The sequence below is a fragment of the Coenobita brevimanus genome, chromosome 16 (genome assembly GCF_032717465.1).
Source record: "Coenobita brevimanus isolate Jiangsu-jjx chromosome 16, ASM3271746v2, whole genome shotgun sequence".
In the NCBI taxonomy this organism is placed as follows: domain Eukaryota; kingdom Metazoa; phylum Arthropoda; class Malacostraca; order Decapoda; family Coenobitidae; genus Coenobita; species Coenobita brevimanus.
Window position 1 is genome coordinate 14436855 of NC_136969.1, and position 24597 is coordinate 14461451.

Below are 24597 nucleotides of genomic sequence, written 5' to 3' on the forward strand. Positions count from 1 at the left end.
AGTGCTTGAAGATTGTGCTGCCTACTTCTTCACCTATATCATTCTTCCTACTCCCCTCATCCTTCCTGGCACACTACTTTCCACTTCAGCTATCTACACAATGCGGAAGCCTGTTTCCTGTAACCCATGAAACCACCGACAATGCAGGGTGGTAACCATACAACCCAATTACAAGGTTGTGTGTAGCCTGGTATGATGTCCCTGTTCACCGAGTGGAGACCCACGTGCCATCCATCCAGGCACCACACCACACTTCCCTGTGCCTCTCACATGCACTGTCAACCACAGAGAAACATCACTGCATGTGACAGCCATGCAGGGATGGTGAACTTGCCTGCAGCTGATGGTCTACTTGGCCACACTGGTTTATAAAGTCGATATAGATCCCAAAGAATCTGTTGCTAAATTTAAACTTGATCTACCTATAAAGTAAATCTGCCAACAGACAGTTTACTGGGCAGTATTCTGTAACCATATTCCTTGTACTGTACCTGACATTTGGGCCTTTTAAGAGGATGGAGGACAACAACTGGGTGCAGAATGTGAGAAATGTGAATATCAGAGGTAGGGCTGTGAAAGGCAGACCAGAAAAAAAACTGGGACAAAGTCAAAGTGTGACCTTAGGGATAAGACTGACTGGAGAGGCTGTCAGAGACTGATCAGCATAGAGAGACACCATTAGGTGACCAAAGCCAGTGACTAGTAATGTTGGAGCCTTTATAAACGATACGAACAACACATTAAGGATGGTCAAGGAGTTGTGGGGGAAAGGGATTATTTCCCCGTGCTAGACCTAGATAGATCAGATAGCCCTGCTAAGGTGACAGGAGAGCACTACCCCTCCCTGTAGGGCAACTACCCAGGCAGGGCACAAACTCTCAACCTCGCAGTACAAACACGCTACCACTGAGGCACCTGGTCTGTTGTGGGGGAAACAACTCTCAAATTCATAGGTAAGTACTGATAGGCAAGCATATTTAAATGAATGATGCTTTGTTTCCCATTATTCATTCCCTACCCTGACAATGGATTAGGTATTCTGTGGGCAGGAGGTAAAACAAGTACAAAAACTACAGAGCCAGGGCTAAAGCATCCACTATACAAGAAACTGATACAAGAATGGGCAAATTTGGACCTAAATTTAGTGATGCCTGCAAGGCGTGTGAACCTAACCCTATTTTTCCCACGTTATTTACTCTGCTATAAAGGTGTCACCATAGCCTACTTCTGCTATTAGAGTATCCATCGTCCACAGTCCTCCATTAACACCCATTATATAACAGAACTCACCTGCAGAGTAATTACAAGCACTTATATCTTTAAAAAATCCCTATACATGTAATGACAATCTATGCCTCTATAATAAGGTTACTCCCTGTTCAAGGTTGTAAACTAATATGAACAAGTAATATCAGTTAACCCCTTAACCGCGAGGTGTCACTTTTGTGACGCTTGGGAGCAAGGGATCATACCGTGGGGCATCACTTTTGTGATTCTGTGTTATTTTGAATTCGCCCGGGCCTTCAAATGGTGGCTTGTATCATGTCAGTACTGCCAATGACCAACACTAGTCAGCACTCCTAATCCCATCTGTACTCCCATCCATTGTTGACAATTTAGCCATTTCTCCCCGTTCTTGACTCCCCTCCCTACCTCCCCTCCATTACCCTCTCCTCTCGCCTGCCGGGCGCACTGCACTAAGTAAATCTTACCCAGAATTTTCCACCGATTTCATCCTTTGAAATAAGCCCTATGCCCTATTCTTATACAAAATAATATATACAAAAAAGAAATAAGGTAAGTGATAGTGCCATACACCTAGAATTGGCTAATTATCACCTGACAACACCTCACGTGCACTCGTTCGCTAATTTTCCCTGTTTATTTCCCCTTGATATATGCCGTATAATCTATTCTCGTAATAAAAATATATATAAGAAAGGAAAGGAGAAGCCTAAGTGATATTTACATTCATCTGAAACTACCTAATTTATTATGTATTGTCTAGATTTCCTGCCAACCATTTCATAGCGTATATATTAGCAGCTGTCACCATGCTGACATTGGCAGCCTTTCACTGCCCCTAGGCCACCACAGCATTCAGTTTACTGTCGTCTTTCAAGGTGAAACCACGTCGGATTCACGCCTGTCCAATTCCGCTGCTTTTTAGCCCCATGCAAAGGGCCCTGTGACCTCAACCCCTACTAAACCTCGTGTGGAAAGGGGTAATGGGCTAAGTGACTGCTGTGGAACGTGAACTGGCTAATTTATCAATGAAAATGATGGACAGTGACTACGATCTTTCTGGTGACTAAAACAGTGCAAGTGGAAATGTAAATAATGTGTAAATAATGTGTAAACAGCAAGTGAAAGCAATGAATGTGAACAGTGGAAAAATAGTTTTAGAAGTTACTGCAAGTGACAGTGCATGACACAATGTAAATAAAATAGAAATGTAAATAATGTAAATAGAATAGAGAATGTAAATGAGCAGTAATATAAGAATACGAGTATATATACTAGGAGTAATAAAAGTGAAAGTTTCACTAGCATGTATGAATACTATGAGTTATGAAAGTGAAAGTGACAGATTCGCTCTCAACGCTAGTATACAGGACGAGAAAGTGAATGCTACGTATTTTACTGAAAGAAATTGAATGCCTACAGTGACAATAAACTACTATTACAGAAGGAAACTTATGGATAAAGACTGCAGATATATATAAGTGTTATATAGTAATAGAAATATAAAGTGTGAGTGTTTTTATGAATATTAAATGACAGTATACCAGTGGCGAACGAGCGCAAGTGGGAAGCTGGTACGTGCTCGTAATTTTCATTGCTTTCACATTTTTTTTTTTTGGATTCCAAACTATTTGAAAATCATAGAATAGTGTTTCTAGTGATAATATCAGGCTGTGGTAATCATATTACGGGGTGTCGGGAAGTGTAAAGTGGAGACTTTGTTACCCAACTTCAGAAGCCTCCACAAGTCCTATGAACATCCCAGGAGAAAGCTAAAGGTATGTGCCACATGCATATGTAATTATAATATTCTAGGACTAATAACCGATTTTTGGCAAATATTTTTACAGTCTGTCAGAGCATGAATATCGCCGCGGGACACGCAAGGAGCGCCAAAACAACCCTGCGGTTTAGGGGTTAAGGAAGCTCCCGAACGTCTTTCCCTTACCGATTTATTTTTCATGGCTGGTTAATATCCTTTTAGAAGTTGTTTATGCAGAGTATGGTAATACTGGAAGGATTTATATAACAAAACAGTAGGAATTAAAAAAAAAAGTTAAAGTTACTGGGGAGCTGATTAATATCCTTTTGGAAGTTATTCATGAAGAGTATGGCAATATTGGAAGGATTTATATAGCTAACAGGACAGTATGAAATAAAAAGTTACTTAAGAAAAGGTGTTAGGGAGCTCTGGTTAATATCCTTTTGGAAGTTATGCAGAGTATGGTAATATTGGAAGGATTTATATAACTACGAGGGCAGTATGAAATAAAAAGTTACATCAAAAAAGGTGTTCGGGAGTTCTGGTTAACATCCTTTTGGAAGTTATGCAGAGTATGGCAATATTGGAAGGATTTTCATTAGTGTTAGGGAGCTGATTAATATACTGTAGTTTTGCAAAATATTAATGCTAAGGCAATAATGGCAGGATTTATATGGCAAGGACAGTAAGAATAAACCAAATTGCTTAGGAAAAGGTGTTAGGGAGCTGATTAAGTTTTGCAAAATACTTATGCTATGACTGACATGGCAAGACAGTAAGAATAGACTAAATTACTTAGGCAAAGGTGTTAGGAAGCTTAAATCGCCAATATGAACCGTGCTACTATAAAGATTAATTTACAAAACCATTTCTGGTAGTGGAGGATTAAAACTAACCTATCTAGTGTCTCCTAAGCTGATTAAAATATCTATCTAATCTCCTAAGGGGGGGGAAACACACAAATCACCTCCATGTCGCTCTGTCCCACACCTTCACTGCCCTACTCTTAGCTTACACCCCCCTCCCATATACCTCTTCACTCCATCCCTCCATCGCACCATTGGCCTACTCCTTCCCCCCTCCACCTCACTCATACCCTCCTCGTCAGTCTCTTGCTCTCCATCCTCTACACAGCCAAATAAAATACATTAGTTTAAAAGTTCCATACGTATCAAGTGGGTTGGCAGAGGGTTAGTGCCCCTCCCCAAATAACTCAAATGTCCCTTACGGGATTACAGTGTCTGGCTAGATAATGTTTGGAATAAAAGATCATGGAGAAAAAAAATTCATGGGGAGGGCATTACCACTAATGCTAGCAGTAAAACCTCAACGTGCAGTACCTCTATAAAATGGACACTGGATTTAAGCGACACTAACGCTGCAGTCTGCTATAATGAACAATGTCAGGTAGGGCGAGTTACGTGTTATATGAAGTGCAATGACAAGGATGTGAAATGAACTGCTAAACCGGCAAAATTATTGGCCAAATTTGTGTGAAAAAGGCAGTTTTCATTTTAGGACCAGAATATAGGCCTACTGTCAAATGGGATGTAATACGTGTTTTATGAAATACTGTACAATGACAAGAGATGTGAAACAGATTGCAGATGGGCAAAATTATGGGCCAAGGTTGTGTGACATGGTGGCATAGTTTTCATTTTAAGGACTAGAAAAATGTCAAATGGGGCACAATACGTGTTTCATAAGTGCAATGGCAAGGATGTGAAATGAACTGCTAAATGGCAAAATTATAAGCCAAGTTTGTGTGAAAAGGGTATAGTTTTCATTTTTGGTACTAGAATATTCTACTGTACTCATCTGTCAACATTTAAAATCCGACTTTGAGGGGAGCCAATGGCTGAAACTTTTTCGACTATTGGCTCACCCCCCTCCCCCCCAAGAAAAAAAAATGGCAAGGTTTTACTGAACTACCTGGTGTTCAGTGCTGGATAACCTGAAAAAATGTTGGCTACAGCACAGCATCTGAAAAACTTCATAGCTTTGTAACAATCTCTTTCTATTTCAGAGAACCCAGTGGACTTCAGGCTGGCTTCCCTCCATTAACCTCCTTTCAGGGGATTGGGAGCACACCTAATTTAAGCTATTCCATTACTAACTGTTATTGAAAACTTACTATACATTTTAGTCTTTGGTAGTTTACTAGTCAAAATAATCTCGAACTGCCGTGAGCTGAAAGGTTAAGAAAAATATATATAATACTTAACTGAAAAGCCATTGTCCCTTGAATCAAAACACCCGTCTTGATTTTGAATTCGAACCCCCGTCTTCTTGGTCGCTTGAATTCCAACCCCCGTCTTCTTGGCCGCTTGAATTCCAACCCCCATCTTCTTGGCCGCTTGAATTCCAACCCCCGTCTTCTTGGCCGCTTGAATTCCAACCCCCGTCTTCTTGGCCGCTTGAATTCCAACCCCCGTCTTCTTGGCCGCTTGAATTCCAACCCCCGTCTTCTTGGTCGCTTGAATTCCAAGCCCCGTCTTCTTGGTCGCTTGAATTCCAAGCCCCGTCTTCTTGGTCGCTTGAATTCCAAGCCCAGTCTTCTTGGTCACTTGAATTCCAAGCCCCGTCTTCTTGGTCATTTGAATTCCAAGCCCCGTCTTCTTGGTCGCTTGAATTCCAAGCCCTGTCTTCTTGGTCGCTTGAATTCAAACCCAACTCTCCTTAGTCGCTTGAATTCAAACTCCCGTCTTTTTGGTCGCTTGAATTCAAACCCCACTCTTCTTGATCGCTTGAATTCAAACCCCACTCTTCTTGATCGCTTGAATTCAAACCCCACTCTTCTTGGTCGCTTGAATTCAAACCCCACTCTTCTTGGTCGCTTGAATTCAAACCCCACTCTTCTTGGTCGCTTGAATTCAAACCCCACTCTTCTTGGTCGCTTGAATTCAAACCCCACTCTTCTTGATCGCTTGAATTCAAACCCCACTCTTCTTGGTCGCTTGAATTCAAACCCCACTCTTCTTGGTCGCTTGAATTCAAACCCCACTCTTCTTGGTTGCTTGAATTCAAATCTCACCCTTCTTGGTCGCTTAGATTCGTCTTGGTCACTTAGATTCAAACCCCACTCTTCTTGGAGGCTTGAATTCAAACCTACGTCATCTTGGTCGCTTGGATTCACAGTCTTCTTGGTCGCTTGGATTCACAGTCTTCTTGGTCACTTGAATTCAAACTTCGTCGGTTGAAATTAGGCACTGAAAAAATAAGTTGTCAGTAAATTTTTAGAAGTAACCAACGGTTTTTTTTTTAAATGAAAATTTGTGTATTCCAATGCAAAATAGTGTGTTTTAATTCATTCTTACCTTCATTTTGGGGGGAAAAATCCCCCTTTTAGAAATTTGACAATTACGAAAGTGGATTTATCCGCCCAAATCAAGATTAATTAAAAACACACTATTTTGCATTATACTAACCTAACCCAACCCAACAAAGCGTAACGTTACGTAACGTAACCTGACCTGACCTACCTTTAAGGGTGTAGAATTGTTCCTTTATAATCGGAAACGGTGAATTTGCACTGGACCTTCCCCTTACTCTTCCAACTTCTCCTCCACCGGCCGCAGTACCACTGATGTCTACCTTCCCGATCTTTGCAGGGCAAATTACTCTCTTTACATTGTACTTCACTTGGCAAAACACTGTGTTATCTTAGTTCAATAGAAGCTTCGTTATTACTGTAGTATTCCTTGATAATCTGCCAGTAATCCTTGTTACAACCGACACAAGCTTGGAAATCAACATGTTCTTCTCCACCGAAGGCCATGACACACTTTCAAATCTTGGGCGTCCCTGCGTCACCCACAAATACTTTAAGGTGATTGGCTGGTTTTACTAACAACTGTTGTGACTGGCTGGTTTGTCCCTGTTGCTCGGGAACGCCTGATTGGCTGTTTTTAAAACTCACACACATACGAAAGTACCAGCAGAGTACACGAGTCCAGCCGACATACCGAGTACACACGCCTGCTCCAGCCAATATGGCGCAACATTCATTCGCTACCTGGCGTTAGCCTAATCTGTCACTACATGACTACCCTTACAAAATTCGCTCCCCCAACTCAAACTAGGCTTAAAAGGTAAGTCAGTTAGAATAGTTCAGGGACGTAATATAATGAAAATCGGTAACGTTGCTTACTTCTAAAGTAATACCGAACTGACTACCTGCTGCTGGTACCATCGCCATCTTTAAAGCCCATCTATAATAGTAACACCAAATGAGCTGCTAGTCACGAAAATGTGCAATGGAAAGTATGATGGACCATGCTACTATCTTATTCTGACACTAAGGTACGGAACATGAAAGATACAGAAGAAAAATCAAAGTGACGCTTCCATGTGGGACGAAGGGCTTAAAATGCCGCTGCCGGTTAAATATTCCAGAAAATCAAGTTTAACGGACTTCCATTACCATCAAGCAAAGTCATAAGTCTTAAAAGTTCCATCGCATGAAAAACTAGATTACAGATTATGAAAGGAATTAGTTGGACAAAAAAGGAAATTTACACTTATCCAAAGAGGCGCAAGTCCCCCCATCAGCTGGCTCAGCCCAACTCGGAATGAGCCAGTGACTAAGGGAAACCTACCTCCCTCCACCCCCATCCCTCCCTCCCCAACCCCAGTTCTCTCCATTCCTCCAGTCCCACCCGCCCCTCCACTTCGGCCCTTCCACCCAATTAAGCAGTTCCCGTATTTTTTATGTGTATACAGTATACATTAATTCATATGGATGTGTGTACGGTATGCGTTCATGTGTGTATATTTCCATTGCTCTTGATTAGCGTCCAATACGGTAATGGCTGCTTGTACCGTCTTTCTTTTTTGGATATAAGAATACGTACATGTTCGTGAGTAATAGGTGTGTGCATATGTATGTTAAGGATTATTGTAATTCGGATATCAGTCTAAAGGGAGTCGGTAGTTTCCTCCAACCCCTCCTTCTCTCCGCCCCCCACTATCTTCCCTCCTCCTCCCTCTCTGTCCCCCAATTCCTTCTCGTCCTCCTCCCTCTCTCTGTCCCCCACTTCTTGCTCCTCTTCTCTTCCGTCCTTCCGACCCACACCACCTTTCCTCCATTCTCCTATCTCCCCCCTGTAACTTCCCCCTCTCCATCTTCCACCTTTCCTTCTCCCTCCTCCGTCCCTCAACACCTTCATCCTCCTTAATTTTTCCTCTCCTCCCTCCCCCCTTTCCTCCACATAGCTCATTGATAATGTATTATTGGTAGCTTATAGATAATGTATTATAGAATGTAGCTTTTCCTTTTCAGTCTTTCCTATGAAATTTCCATGTCAGTTTTTCCATGCTGCGTGGTGGTTTTTCTCACTTTTTCTTGCCAGTTTTGGCTGGAGGGTTTGGAGGTGGGGGAGCCTTCTTGCTTTACTATCCTTATCCTTCAGCATGTAGAGTTAGATCTTGTAGTCATAGTCTACTCTGTACCAAACAGCCTCGAAAGGACCATAAGGTCTGTTGCTGTTTGCTTTCCTTTGTACTCCTTTGTACACAAAAGCCGGCAGAAATTCCTTTACCCCCTTCCTCCCTCCGTCCACACCGCTCCTCCCTTCCTTCCTTCCTCCTGCCCTCCCTCCCTCCACGCCCTTCCTTCCTCCCTCCCTCCTCCGCCCCCCACCATCTCTCCACTTCCTGCCATCTACGGGGTTCAATAATATTCAATAACATACCCTTTTCTTTCTTTTTTTTTTTTTACTTTTTTTTTAACTACCCCCCCCCCCTTGCGCGGGACGTACATATTGGTTCATCCTTCTACCAAACGATAATACCCCTAGGGGTAGGGTTTTTTTTTTCAAGCATACTCCCCCAGTATCCCTGCTTGTCGTAAAAGGCGACTAAAAGGGTTGGCGGAGGGTTAGTGCCCCTCCTCGGAAAACAACTAACTAAAAAAACAAACAATAAGCCTCGGACAAGGACTGACCAAACGATGACGACCAAGGACCGGACAAAGGACATGGTTATTCGAACCTGGAATGTAAGGGGAGCGAATGATGAGGTGAAAGAGAGAGAGATTGTCCAGGTGCTTGAGGGTGCGAAAGTGGATGTATGTGGAATAACTGAAACAAAATGAAGAGGAGAAAGTGTGAGAGAATGGGAGTATGGATGGGGTATATGTGCAGGAGTAGGTGAGAATGAGAGGGCAAAGGAAGGAGTATGTATAGTTGTGAGTAAAAGATGGAAGAGGACCATAAGACAGTATGGATCAGTTGGGTCAAGGATTGTGTGGGTAAAGTTGAAAGTTGGAATACAAATGTGGGCGATTGTGTGTGTGTATGCGCCAACGCAAGATCGTGCTAGAAGAGTGAGAGAAGAGTTCTGGACAAATGTAGAAGTGTGCATGGATAAGTTTGGAAGGAATGAGAGAGTGTTTTTGATTGGTGATATGAATGGTAAAGTTGGGAATGTGAAGGTGGATGGAATAGTTGGTGATTGGGGTGTGCCTGCTGAGATAGATGAGAATGGGAGTGCGTTAGTGGATATTTGTGCTGGGAGGGGGTTGGTGATAGCCAATACCCTCTTCAGGCATAAAATGATCCACAGGTATACATGGCGAGTGATGAGAAGGGTGGGTGGTGAACTGAATGAAAGGAAGGCAATGATTGATTATGTGTGTGTGGATGAAAGGATGCGAAGATATGTAATGGATGCAAGAGTTTATAAAGGATGGGGGAGTGAACTTTCTGACCACTACTTGGTGGTGGCCAGAATTAGAATTCAAGTAAGATGGAGGGGTAGAAGAAGGGAAAGACGAGAGGAAGGAGTAGTTGCAAGGAGAGTGGAAAGGTTACAAGAGGATGAGAAAAAGGCAGAGTATAAGAGAGAAGTGGAGGAACGATTGGGCAAATATGAATTGGAGCAGATGGGAGACGTGGAAGGTGTGTGTAGGATATTTACAGAAGAAATATGTGCAGCATGTGATGTGGTGTGTGGAAGGAAGAGAAGACAGAGGGGGGTGCAAGGAACAGCATGGTGGACTGAAGAGGTGAAACAGGCTGTGGCACAAAAGAAGAAAGCATACTATGAATGGATGAGAAATAGGGGCGTGGAAGAAGTTGAGAGGTGGAAGAGAGAGTTATATGTAGAAAGAAAGAGGTGAAAAGATTAGTAAGAGAGAGTAAGAAGAGAGTGGATGAGGAATTTGGAAGGAATTTGAGTGTAAAGTGGAGGGACTATAAGAAAATGTTCTGGAAAGAGGTGAAAAGAGTAAGACAGGGTGGAAGTGAAGTTAGCAGGGGAGTGAAAGACAAAAATGGTAGATTACTAGTGGAGAAGGGAGAAAAAGTGAGCAGATGGAGAGAACACTTTAAGGATTTGTTGAACGTAGAGGATGGAAGTAATGCGATTATAAGTGGCTGGGGAATGGCTGGGAGAAGGAGGGAGGTGAGAAGACAGGAAGAAATCAGTAGGATAGAAGTTGTGGAAGCAATGAAGAAAGTTAAATCAGGGAAAGCCCCAGGAATTGATGGAGTGTGTGGTGAAATGCTGAAGCATGGGGGACAGATAGTAGTAGAATGGATGTGGAAGATGTGCAGATTGGCCTGGGAGGAAGGTAGAGTCCCGGAGGATTGGAAGTCAGGTATAATTATTCCCTTGTACAAAGGAAAAGGGGAAAAAGAAGTGTGTGGTAATCATAGGGGCATTTGTCTTCTTAGTATAATAGGAAAAGTGTATGGTAGGATACTTATTGACAGAGTTAGAGAAAGAGCAGAGAAATTAGTTGGAGAAGAACAGGGAGGCTTTAGGAAGGGAAGAGGTTGTGTAGATCAGATATTCATCCTTAGATCTTTAGTGGAAAAGTTTCTAGAGAAGGGAAAAAAGTTGTATGCGCCTTTCATGGATTTGGAGAAAGCATATGACAGGGTGGACAGACAAGGATTGTGGAAAGTGTTAAGAATATATGGAGTAGATGGGAAGTTGTTGAATGCTGTGAAGAGTATGTACGAAGGTGCGAAGGCTGCAGTGCGTGTGGATGGTGAACTAAGTGAATTTTTCTCTTTGAAAGTTGGGTTGAAACAGGGATGTGTCATGTCTCCATGGTAGGTCAATCTGTACATGGATGGGGTAATAAAAGAGGTACAAGGTAGGGTAGTGGATGTTGGAGTGGCCTTGAAGAGAGAGGATAGTGTTTGGAAACTCTCTGTACTGTTATTTGCAGATGATACTGTGTTGTTGAGTGAAGACGAAGGGGAGCTGCAAGGCTTGATGGATGAGTTTGGGAGAGTGTGTAAGAAACGGAATCTAAAGGTGAATGTAGGGAAAAGTAAAGTGATGGTCTTTGAGAGAGATGAAGTCAGTGAATGTACAGCGAGGTTTGATGGTGAGGAATTGGAAAATGCGAGTACGTTTAAGTACTTGGGTAGTGTGATGAGTAAGGATGGAGGTTTGGAGGGTGAAGTGCTTGAAAGGGTACAGCAGGGAAGAAAGGTTGCTGGTTCTTTGAAAGCAGTGATATGAAACAGGGAAGTGAGCATGGAAGTGAAAAAGTTACTACATGACAGTATTGTGATACCAACTCTAACGTACGGAAGTGAAGCTTGGACGTTGTTGCAAGGACACAAGTCAAGAGTGAGAGCAGTGGAAATGAGTTATTTAAGAGGAGCCTGTGAAGCTACATGGAGAGACAGGATGACGAATGAGGATATAAAGGAGCGTTGTGGTGTTGATGTGGATGTGATAGGAAGCGTTATGAGGAACACACTGAGGTGGTTTGGCCATGTGGAGAGGATGGAGGGTGAAAGACTGACGAAGAGAGTGTATGTGAGTGAGGTGGAGGGGGGAAGAGGGAGGGGGAGGCCGAGGATGAGATGGAGGGATGGGGTGGAGAGGTATATGAGAGAGGGGGGTGTGAGTTGGGAGCAGGGCAGTGAAATGGCGGGGGACAGGGCGACTTGGAGGCGATTTGTTTGTGGCCACCCCAAACGGGATTGAGGCGTCTGGCAATAGATAGATAGATAGATTTATTTAGGGGATTTATTTAAGGTATTTATTTAAGAGATTTACTTAGGGGAGTTATTAAAGTTATAGCTATCTTTACACGTTCCCAAATTCAATAAAGTAAATCATATGGAGCTTGCTAGAATAAAATGGAAATTACCCCAATACACCCGACCAAACCCCATTACCCAACTACACCCCACCATTACCCCACTACGCTCCACCCAACCCCACCATTACCCCACTACACCCCACCATTACCCCACTACATCCTACCATTGCTCCACTGCACCCCGCCATTACCCCACCACACACCATTACCCCACTACACCCCACCATTAGCCCACCACACACCATTACCCCACTACACTCCACTGCACCCCACCATTACCCCACTACACCTCACCATTACCCAACTACACCCCACCATTACCCCACTGCACCACACCATTACCCCACTACACCCCACCATTACCCCACTGCACCTCACCATTACCCCACTACACCCCACCATTACCCCACTACACCCCACCATTACCCCACCCAACCCCACCATTACCCCACTACACCCCACCATTACCCCACCCAACCCCACCATTACCCCACTACACCCCATTATTACCCCACCATTACCCCACTACACCCCATCATTACCCCACCCAACCCCACCATTACCTCACCCAACCCCACCATTACTCCACTACACCCCACCATTACTCCACTACACCCCACCATTACCTCACCCAACCCCACGATTACCCCACCCAACCCTACCATTACCCCACTACACCCCACTCAACCACACCATTACCCAACCCAACCCCATCATCACCCCACCCAACCTCACCATTACCCCACTACACCCCACCATTACCACACCCAACCCCACCATCACCCCACCCAACTCCACCATTACCTCATTACACCCCACCATTACCCCACTACATCCCACCATGACCCCACCCAACCCCACCATGACCCCACAACACCCCACCATTACTCCACCTAACCCTACCATTACCCCACTACCCCACCATTACCCCATTATACTCCACCATTACCCCACCCAACCCCACGATTATCCCACTACACCCCACCATTACCCCACTACACCCCACCATTACCACACCCAACCCCACCATCACCTCACCCAACTCCACCATTACCCCACCCAACCCCACCATTACCCCACCATTACCCCACCCAACCCCACCATTACCCAACTACACCCCACCATTACCCCACTACACCCAACCAATACCCCACCATTACCCCACTACACCCTACCCTACCCCACCCAACCCCACCATCACCCCACCCAACCCTACCATTACACCACTACACCCCACCCAACCCCACCATCACCTCACCCAACCCTATCATTACACCACTACACCCCACTCAACCCCAGCATTACCCCACTACACCCCACCATTACCCCACTACACCCCACCAACCCCACCATTACCCCACTACACCCCACCCAACCCCACCATTACCCCCACTACACCCCACCCAACCTCACATTTATGCCAGTACACCATCACCGATTACCCACCATTACTCCACCCAACCCCACCACTACCCCAATGCACCCCATTCAACCCCACCATTTCCCCACTACACCCCACCCAACCCCACCATTACCCCACTGCACTCCACCCAACCCCACCATTACCCCACTGCACCCCATCCAACCCCACCATAACCCCACTACACCCCACCCAACCCCACCATTACCCCACTGCACCCCACCCAACCCCACCATTACCCCACTGCACTCCACCCAACCCCACTACACCCCACCAAACCCCACCATTACCCCACTGCACTCCACCCAACCCCACTACACCCCACCCAACCCCACCATTACCCTACCCAACCCCATCATTACCCCACTACACCCCACCCAGCCCCACCATTACCCTACCCAACCCCATCATTACCCCACTTCACCCCACCCAACCCCACCATTACCCTAACCCCATCATTACCCCACTACACCCCACCCAGCCCCACCATTACCCTACCCAACCCCATCATTACCCCACTACACCCCACCCAACCCCACCATTACCCCACTACACCCCACCCAACGCCACCATTACCCCACTACACCCCACCCAACCCCCCCATTACCCCACTGCACCCCACCCAACCCCACCATTACGCCACTACACCATCACCCAATACCTACTGTTAGAAGCGATTGAGTAAATATGATTTGATGAGATGGGGGACGTGGAAGATGTGTGCAAGATATTCACACACGAAATCTGTGCAGCATATGAGGTGGTGTGAGGTGTGTAGAGAAGTCGAAAAGGGATGCAAGGAACAGCATGGTGGAATGAAGAGGTGAGACAAGCTGTGGCACAAAAGAAGAAAGCACAGTGAGTGGATGAGAAACAGGGGCGTGGAGGAAGTTGAGAGACAGAAGAGAGAGTCATATGTAAGGTGGAAGAGAGGTGAAAAGATTAGTAGGAGAGAGTAAGAAGAGAGTGGACAAGGATTTGGAAGGAATTTGAGTGTAATGTGGAGGGAATGTAAGAAAATGTTCTAGAAAGAGGTAAAGAGAGTTTGACAAGGTGCCAAAGAAGTAAGTCGGGGAGTGAAAACTAAAAATGGTAGACTGCTAGTGGAGAAGGGAGAATAAGTGAGCAGATAGAGAGAACATTTTAAGGAATTCCTGAACATAGAGAATAAAAGTAATGCCAGTGTAAGCGACTGGGGAATGGCTGGGAGAAGGAGGGAGGTGAGAAGACAGGAAGAAATTAGTAGGATGGAAGTTGTGGAAGTAATGGAAAAAGTCAAAATGGGGAAAGCCCCAGGAATTGATGGAGTGTGTGGTGAAATGCTGAAGCATGGGGGAGACAGTAGTAGAATGGATGTGGAAGATGTGCAGATTGGCCTGGGAGGAAGGTAGAGTCCCGGAGGATTGGAAGTCAGGTATAATTATTCCCCTGTACAAAGGAAAAGCGGAAAAAGTAGTGTGTGGTAATCATGGGGGCATTTGTCTTCTTGCTGTAATAGCAAAAGTATGTGTTAGGATACTTATTGACAGAGTTAGGGAAAAAAAAAAAACACAGAGGAATTAGTTGGAGATGAACAGGGAGGTTTTAGGAAGAGAAGACGTCGTGTAGATCAGATATTCATAGGTCTTCAGTGGAAAAGTTTATAATGAAGGGAAAGACGTTGTTTGCGGCCTTTATGGATTTGGAGAAAGCATAGGACAGGGTGGATAGACAGGAATGTGGAAAGTATTGAGAATATATGGAGTAGATGGGAAGTTGTTGAAGGCCGTGAAGAGTATGTATGAGGGTGCTAAGGCTGCAGTGCGTGTGGATAGTGAACTGAGTTTTTCTATTTGAAGGTTGGACTGAAACAGGGATGTGGCATGTCTCCAAGGTTGTTCAATCTGTATATGGATGGGGTTATAAAAGAGATACAAGGTAGGGCAGTGGATGTTGGAGCGGCCCTAGTGAGAGAGGGCAGTGTTTGGAAACTCCCTGTACTGTTGTCTGCATATGATACTGTGTTATTAAGAGAAGACAAAGGGGAGCTGCAAGGCTTGGTGGATGAGTTTGGGAGGGTGTGTATGAAACGGAATCTAAAGGTGAATGTAGGGAAGAGAAAAGTTATGGTCTTTGAGAGAGGTGAAGTCACTGAATGTACAGTGAGGTTGGATGAGAGGAAATGGAAAATGTGAATGCGTTTAAGTACTTGGGTAGTGTGATGAATAAGGATGGAAGTTTGAAGGGTGAAGTGCTTGAAAGGGTACAGCAAGGAAGAAAGGTTGTTGGTTCCTTGAAAGCAGTTATAAGAAACAGGTAAGTGAGCATGGAAGTGAAAAAGTTACTACATAACAGTATTGTGATACCAACTCTAACGTATGGAAGTGAAGCTTGGACTTTGTTGGAGGGGCAGAAGTCAAGAGTGAGAGCAGTGGAAATGAGTTATTTGTGCATGTGGAGTCACATGGAGAGACAGACTGACAAATGAGGAAGTGAAAGAGCGTTGTGGTGTGGATGTGGATGTGACAGGAAGCGATAGGAGAAACACAATGAGGTGGTTTGGCCATGTGGAGAGGATGGAGAGTGAGAGACTGACGAGGAAAGTGTGAGTGAGGTGGAGGTTGGAGAGAGGGAGGGGGAGGCCAAGGATAAGACGGAGGGATGAGCCTTAGGCATGACAACTGTGTGGGTGAGGGAGGATGTCCATGCTCTGGCCCTGATAGGCAGGTGCCCAGAGTCCTCCCTGATGGGCCTGTGGTGGGGCACTGGTGCGTACACATCTGGCCACACTCACCGCACCCTGATACATACAGAAAAAAATAGAGACAAGAAAAATCCACACTCACCACACCCTGATACATACAGAAAAAATGGATGAGAAAAAAAATCGATCATCATTCACCTTTGTCACATCACCACCATCCATCCATCCATCCATCCATCATCCAATCCTACATTGTCCCATGAGGAGCGTAGGAGCCCAGGGCTAGGCATGTTGGTCCTGACATTAAGATGAGATTAACCAAAGGCATTCCACACACCCTAATACAAACACAAAACAATATAATCATCATCATCAACACCATCATAATCATCATCCAACAACAGTATATACAATCCAAACCCAACACACAGAAATACCAACATCACTATCATCATTATCCTGATCTCTTTAATCCAACATTCTTCACTCTCTGATACATACACACAAAAATACAAAATAATACTATCATTATCATCAATCTAAGCTTTATCCTCACGCTGCCATAAACAGTAAAAAAAATAACAGCATCATCATCAGAGTTTTTTCCAACCCTGTCGTCAACACAAAAATAAAACAACCATCATTTTGACCTTCTTTCCCCACCTTGCCATAAACACAAAAAAGTAAACCACCACCACTACCACCAACCACCACCACCACCACCAACAACAACAACAACTACCACCACCACCATCATCTCTGACATCATGTTTCCTGCTATAGTAGGACTCGCGTACGTTTGCGGCTGTGGTGTGGCCCGCACCTGTGTACAATGGTGCCACGTTTCCCCAACTTGCGATGTGAAATGGAAGCTATTTATGTACAAGGCATCACAAATTCGATAAATTCAGATGAATAAAACTTACACTTGTGTATTTTGATGGATGAATCAACAGTAATCTTATTATGCATAAAATATTTATACAGTAACACAGAAACATGGCATACATATTGTACAGTGTTGCTAAAAGAAATTGTAGTCACTTTTATTGATTTTTAGCGTAGTTTTAGGGTGGGTAATAATATCACAGTTATGGATATAAGATAATGAGCCTGAAAAATGAAGAAATATGCCAATATCCAAAGTAAAAGAAATAATTCATGTAATTCTTGTGAGTGGCAACACTTACACACCCAGTCTGGCCTAAGATAAAGTACGTACCCCTCCGTAGACCCAACCATAGCTTGTACAGGTGTTGCTAGGGAAAAATGCTCACATTTACTGGCTTTTACCATAATTTTAAGGGCGAGGAATAATCACATTTATAATCATAAGCTAATATGTAGGACAAAATAGTAGGCATATGCCAATACCGAAGTAAAGAAATAAAAAACATTATTCAACTGCGAGCGGCAACACTTCCACACCCAGTCGGTGGCCTTGACAGCATAGCTTCCTGGCGGTGACCTCGTGTCACTTCCTTTATGTCCTCTGCACAGACAGCATGGCAGCTCAATCAGCCCATTCCTCGCCTCTACACAGCCAGGCTAAAGAAATTGTCTTCAATGTAAGGCAGTATTTTCAGGAGGAGAAGGAGAAGGGAGTAGTTCTTCATGGCCTATCAAAGGTCGTCTCTCATACAGCTGCAATAACAAAGATTAGCGAGAGATCAGTTGAAAAAAATCTCTAAAAATGCAAGAGAGAATGAGGAGATTCAATGTCCCAAGTTTAAGTCCCCCAAGAAAAGGAAACCTGTAGCACCAATGACCGATTTCTTTGATAACTTTAATGAAGGCGTGCTACGAAGAACAGTTCTGAGTTTTTATGAGAGGAAGGAAATCCCAACACTTGAAAAAATTTATGCAGAAATTAAGATCAATCTTTCGTATCCTGGCAGCCGTGAGACATTAAGAAGAGTTCTGAAGAAAATCGGTTTTCGTTATTCAAATGTTGATGGACGGAGATTCCTAATGGAAAGAGATGATATAACTTATGCACGGTGCATTTTCTTGAAAGAAATGAAGGAGCTTAGAAGTTCAGGCCAAACCATTGTCTACTTAGACGAGACATGGATCAATCAAAATTACTCTGTGTCCAAATGCTGGGTAGACAGCAATGCAAACAAGGCCATGGGAGTGAGGGTGCCCACAGGGAAGGGTTCCCGCTTGATTTTGCTGCACGCAGGAACCAAAGATGGATTTGTTCCTGGAGCAACCCTTGTTTTCCAAGCAAAGAATGTAGGAGACTATCATGAACAGATGAATGTGGACACCTTTGAAAAGTGGTTTAAGAATCAACTGTTACCCAACATTCCATCATCTTCTGTTATAGTGATGGATAATGCATCCTATCACTCCAGAAAAATAAATAAACCACCAACTACTGCAACCAAGAAAGCGGAGATCCGAGAATGGCTGGAGAAGAAGGGTGTTACAGCGCCAGACGGTCTCCTCAAAACACAACTCCTGCACCTTGTGACTCGCCACATCGCAGCTGCCGATACAAACTACGTAATCAATAAGACGGCCTCAGAACAAGGACATAGGGTTGTACGCCTACCCCCTTACCACTGCCAATATAACCCAATCGAGCTAATTTGGGCACAAGTTAAAGGCTATGTGTCAAAGAGAAATACGTTCAGAATTGCAGATCTGAAGCCACTCGTCCATGAGTCACTCAATAACGTCACGGCAGACAACTGGAAGAACGCTGTGAGGCACGCAGAAAAACTGCAAGAGAATGATGAAAAGAGAGATGTGGTGATTGACCATTACATCGATTCTTTCACTATCACTCTCACATCTTCTGATGAGGATACATCATAACTCTTCTATCCTCTTTTTCGCACTTTTCTTCCTCATGTTTCTCTCCCTTCTTTTTCTTCTGTTTTTCTGCCTTCTGTGAGAGATAGAGGAATAGGCCTATTGGGGACACCTCTTAAAAAAAAGCGCGCCAAGACAAATACCTCAAGGGTGGTGTGGAAATGATGTCATATTTACAATATATACAATATTATGTAAAAGAAAATATCAAAAATGTCTCTTGCAATAAAAGAGAGAGAGAGAGAGAGAGAGAGAGGCAGGAGAGGGGCATGCATTGAATGCACTGTCCGCATCACTAAATATAACAAAACCAAATTAACAAATGAAAGCACAATTATAAATAACTTATAAAAGAATCAAAAGTACTCAGGGTGGCTCACATTTCCCGCCAGGAGAGAGAGAGAGAGAGAGAGAGAGAGAGAGAGAGAGAGAGATAACAGTATAGAAAACGTGGCAACACTGTACACAGGTGCGGGCCACACCACAGCTGCAAACGTACGCGAGTCCTACTATAGGAACCCCCAAACAGGGGATGGCCATGACAGACCCCCCCCCAGGCTAATTTCTCACATGCTTTGCGCCTGGAAACTACAAACAAAATACAAACAAATGAAAACTCTATTAAACCCGTCACGTCCTGAGGTTTCCTGCACCTCCGACATCCCCCAGTCCCGAGCCTTTTTGGAAAAATTTTTTTTTGGCTCAAACTTCCGCTTTGGTTGAGAAACGAAGGAAAATCACCAAGAAAGGGCTTACTGTGGTCTATAAGTGGTGGGAACAGGTAAGGTCCCCCGCGCCAGGTATCGAATTCTTTCATTGACGTGTCAGGCGCTCACGTTTTCTATGGTAGGGAATACTGGGAGAAACAACACACAACACCTCTATATTTATTGAATTTGAACTAATAAATAATAACAGTAGCAATATAATGGATTTCAGACACATATATATGAAAAATTTAGCATTGTACCATCGCGCGAGCATAGCGAGTTAGGTCCGAGTCGTAACATGCTATATGCCAAATTTCTTGTGTCAGTCAACTTATCATTTTTTCTACTTGTATACTTCTGTTTCAATGACATTTTACCAATTTCAACTGTTTGTAAGTGTTTTCAGATGTTTTCATTCATTATGATGACATGCAGCATAAGTTTAGCGCACATCAGCTTAGTAAGCGCACTCGCTATGACTCGTATTGCAACATACCCAATTGTTTTATCACTTTCCTATTATTTTTCCCTCTACATAGAACCTTTCCTCCACCACTGTAAATGTTTTCAATTATTTACATTCATTACGAGGGCATTTAGCGATATGCTAGCACATATTCACGTAGCAACCACAATCTCAAACACTCGTGTTTCATCTTCTACTTTATTTATTCACTCCAATTATACTTTCTCACTTACATTACACACGCTTACACCCCTATACTGCACTGTACATACTTACTGGCATTATTTATTCAAGTGAGCGTCAGAATATCGCATGAAAATACCCTTGCAATGAATGTTTCGACCAACATAATACTCAAACACTTATATACTAATTCTTCACATATATTACACACTTTCCCACTTGTTGACTTCTATTTTCATTATTACGTGCCTTATTCATTCAACTGAGCGTCAGGATATCGCATCTCTATACACACTCTATGAACATTTTGACTTAGAATATATTTCAGCACTTACAATAATTTGAACTTATATTATACCCGTTAGCATTTCCAATAATAATAATTACATATTTACGGGCCGTATTTATTGCACTGAGCGACAGAATATCGCATCATAAAACCCTCGCTATGTATGTTTCCACTTACAGCATATTTATACACTTACATACAATTTTTGCACTTATGTTATACCCGTATGCACTTTATACTAATATTTGGAGATCAACTTGACTGATAATTTCACTGAGCGTCTGTTTGTCGCATTTACTTCATAGTTTCAGCGTCCTATCGCATTCACACCATATCAGAATTGCATCAACGTGTGATATTTGCTGAAACATGAGTGAATACAGAGACCCATGTCACACTCCACGCACTCATAGCGGGTGTCCTTCCTCTGTGTCGTGAGTCTCACCCGGGAATTGCTACACACGTGACACCTGCGTTGGGGCCTAGGTCTGTTTGGCTGGGGAGGGATAGGAGTGGGGAAATGGCGGCCGGATATTCTCAAGGGAGTTTGGGCAATAGGGGCAGTGCGGGTGCGATGTTGGGGCCTTTCAACAGCATAACGTGCAAACATCTCTCTTGTGAGCTCCCTCACAAACCCTTCAAAGGTTTCCTGAACTCCTGTTGTCATGGCGTGAAGGTGGTGGCAATTCAGAGCAGTGATGTCTAGCAAGTGAAAGAACAGTTTCTTATACCACTTCATCGTGGTCCTGGCACACTCTACCGTCGATATCATGGAGTCTGACTGGTCCACGAGGCGCATGTTTATGTTATAGTCCACGACACACTCAGGTTTCCAAATGTGACGCCTGTTCTCGCTACGGTAATCTACGGAATCAGTACGGTGCATCAAGGGGCGGTGAACCGTTGACAAGAGGCTTACTTCTCTATTGTGGTTCCACACAGTTACAAGGATGTTGTTGGCTTTGAAAAGACAACCTCTTTCCTGGCATGTTTCCGCCCTACCTTGGCCATGTGACGCCGGTTCACCTTCACGGTTCCACAGACTCCCGTTTCATGCGTGTGAAGATAATGAGCGAGAAGAGGGCTAGTGTACCAGTTGTCCAGGTAGAGGACGTGACCACGATGAAGGTAGTCTTCTATCATTGTCTTTACCACTGCTCCCGACAGTCCAATACTTCGATCTTCTATTATGTCTGTCTGTGCACCGGTGTACAAGACTATGTCTTGCACGTATCCAGTCCTACAGTCGCACATAACAAAGATCTTGAACTCAAAACGGTGCCTTTTGCTGGGTATATACTGCCTAAATGAAATATTACCTCTCCACAACACGAGACTCTCATCTATGACGAGGTCTCTATAGGGATAGAATGACGAACGAAAGGTTTGCCTCAGGTTATCAAAGACCAACCTAATTCGCCTCATTTTATCTGTGTCGTTCGCATTTGCAGGATCATGAGCATCATAGAAATGGAGGTGACTTAGAATTTGTTGAAACCAATTACGGCTCATCACTTGCCCAAATATTGGGGTAAACATAACAGGGTCCCTTGTCCAGTAAGCAGGAATTCTGTTCTTTTGTATAATACCCATCAAAAGGACCAGGGCAAAAAATAGGAACATTTCTGAAAGGGAGACAGGGTAATCATATATGATAGAATGCCTACTCCTTGTTCCCAATCTTTCACTCTCAAGGTGCTGGGTGCATGCAAAGAGGTTGGTTTGGTAAATAATCTGCTCCACGAATGCCTCACTAAAAAACAGGTGGAAAAAATCCAACCTGGTGGAATTACGGTGAATTCCGGGAGCAATGCAGCCAGAGCGTCCCTGCTCAGTGAAGGGGTGAATGAGGGGAGAAAAATCACTCCCATCCTCCCAATTCCATCCCACACATCCTTCGTCCCCATCATCCCCATCACCGCCTTCGTCTGGGTGGGGAGGAGATCCTGGTGGGGGAGGTGGGGGAGAAGGAGTGCGGAGGGCTTCCCCACTGTCACTCCTCTTCCCTCTGCCTTTACCCTTTCCCTTTCCCTTACCCTTACGGCCTTGAGGAACATTAGGGGGCTGTGGGGATGAAGTAGGGGAATATTGGGGAGCATAAGACGTGCTGGGGAGTGGTTCCTCCCCACCTTCCCCCTCCATGACAACTCCACGTGATTTCTCACGCACCCTAGCTCGACCACGTGTTAGGGGATATTGGGGAGCATAAGACGTGCTTGGGAGTGGTTCCTCCCCACCTTCCCCCTCCATCACAACCCCACGTGATACTGAACGCACCCGCACTCGACCACGTGATACACTACTCCGCCTCCCACTACCTAGGGATAGCAATGACTCACTCAAGTCACTCTCACTTTCCCTAATCCTCCCTGCACTTTCCCTTTCACTCCCCACTCCCTCCACGGCACTTCCTAACTCCCCAAACAAAATACTAGGCCCATACCTGCTCGTCCGACGTGGTGTGCTCTCTGGGCCACGATGAGTGATTACCTCACGTCCATACCACGTGGCAGCATGTCCCACAACTCCGTCCTCATCCTCGTCATCGAAATCTGGTTCCAAATCACGTTGGGGATGGGCATAGGATGTTGCACGTGGTTTCTTGGCCAGCTGCCCCTCTCTAGCAGCACGGTAAGTCACGTACTGCCGCTTCCTGGGAGACGGGACTTCTTCATCACTGCTGGTGGTTTCTTTCTCCTCTGGCTGCACATAATCTTTATCCACAACCTCGTTGTCCAGTGGGGAATCACTGTCGCCTGTAAAGGCGTCCAGGGCGGCTTGAATTTCGCCCTCTGAGAGACCTCTCTTAGCCATGTCTGAGCAGGACCGTTGCTACCAGGTGAGTGGACAAGCGGCGGGTTAGCACAGGTCGCGTGGGGTCGCTGAGTATCCCCGCCTGGTGGCAGGTAGGGGAAGGTCATGTGAGGATACGTACTGCAAATCAAGTGCGAAATTTGAAAATTGTTGAAATTATGCACTTTGCAATTGCACGACGTACCGGTACGTCGCCAGGACTGGCAAATGCAAATCGTTGCAACGTACCCATACGTCAACGGGACGGGGCGGGTTAAATTAAGATGGCTGAACTGAAATTACGTGAAGAGTCAACTACACTGCCACTGTACTGTTTTTACTCTACTTGGGCCCACATTTTCGTCCTTTTGTAGCTACTTTACACAGCTCAATGGCAGAACAAGACAATACAGTACTACAGCTATAATATCCTGTCCATGGCACTTTGTCACAACTAGCATTATATATCAGTGTCGATATATTTTTACAACCCTGCATTCAACTTGGAGAGGTGAAAAATTTAAGCCAAGTCAGAGTAAAAAATGTATGTTACTAACCACCATTACCGTTGCCCTCCGGCATGCTGACAGCCACATTGAAGTAGTCTGGCATGGCCTCCTGTGGGCTGCTGCTGATGCAGTGTACTAGCAGGCATCCATACATTGTCGGGGCCTCACACAAGAGCTGCTGATAAGCTTGCTCTACAGTTCCTTCCTGTATAAGTAAATCTTTGTTACTAATGCCTGTTTAATCTCATCTGACAAAAATTCTTGACCTCTTGCAGCTCAAATAATGGTCAAACATTGTCAGATTGGAGGATAAATTTGACTATTAAACAAGGAGACTCATTCCTACCTTATCACTGAGACTTATCAAGTTTCACACCATGACTTGGTATTTAGCTTGCCTCTTTAACCCCTTTGTTCACTACGACGTGATTCATGTCACGTAATTACCTCCTGAAGATGCACAGTGACACACTGCATCACAAAAAAATATCTCTAATAAACTGACATGTGAACATCATTCAAGTTGCAAAAATTACCTCCCAAAGTCCCATTTTGATGTGAACCTACAACAAGCAATTTTGAATGAGGGGGTCATTCAACAGACTGTCAAACCCTCCCCCCTCTGAAAAGCATTGTGTACTGAA

General features: G+C 44.4%; 1 protein-coding gene across 1 annotated transcript; it reads left to right on the forward strand.

Moving 5' to 3' along the window:
* The first annotated feature begins 515 nt into the window (after positions 1 to 515).
* On the forward strand, positions 516 to 23902 carry LOC145390975 (uncharacterized). The gene is made up of 4 exons (XM_080265708.1): positions 516 to 542; positions 17681 to 17748; positions 18079 to 18892; positions 23819 to 23902. Exons 1-4 carry the CDS (start codon positions 516 to 518, stop codon positions 23900 to 23902), a joined length of 993 nt encoding a protein of 330 aa, XP_080121834.1.
* The last annotated feature ends 695 nt before the right edge of the window (positions 23903 to 24597 follow it).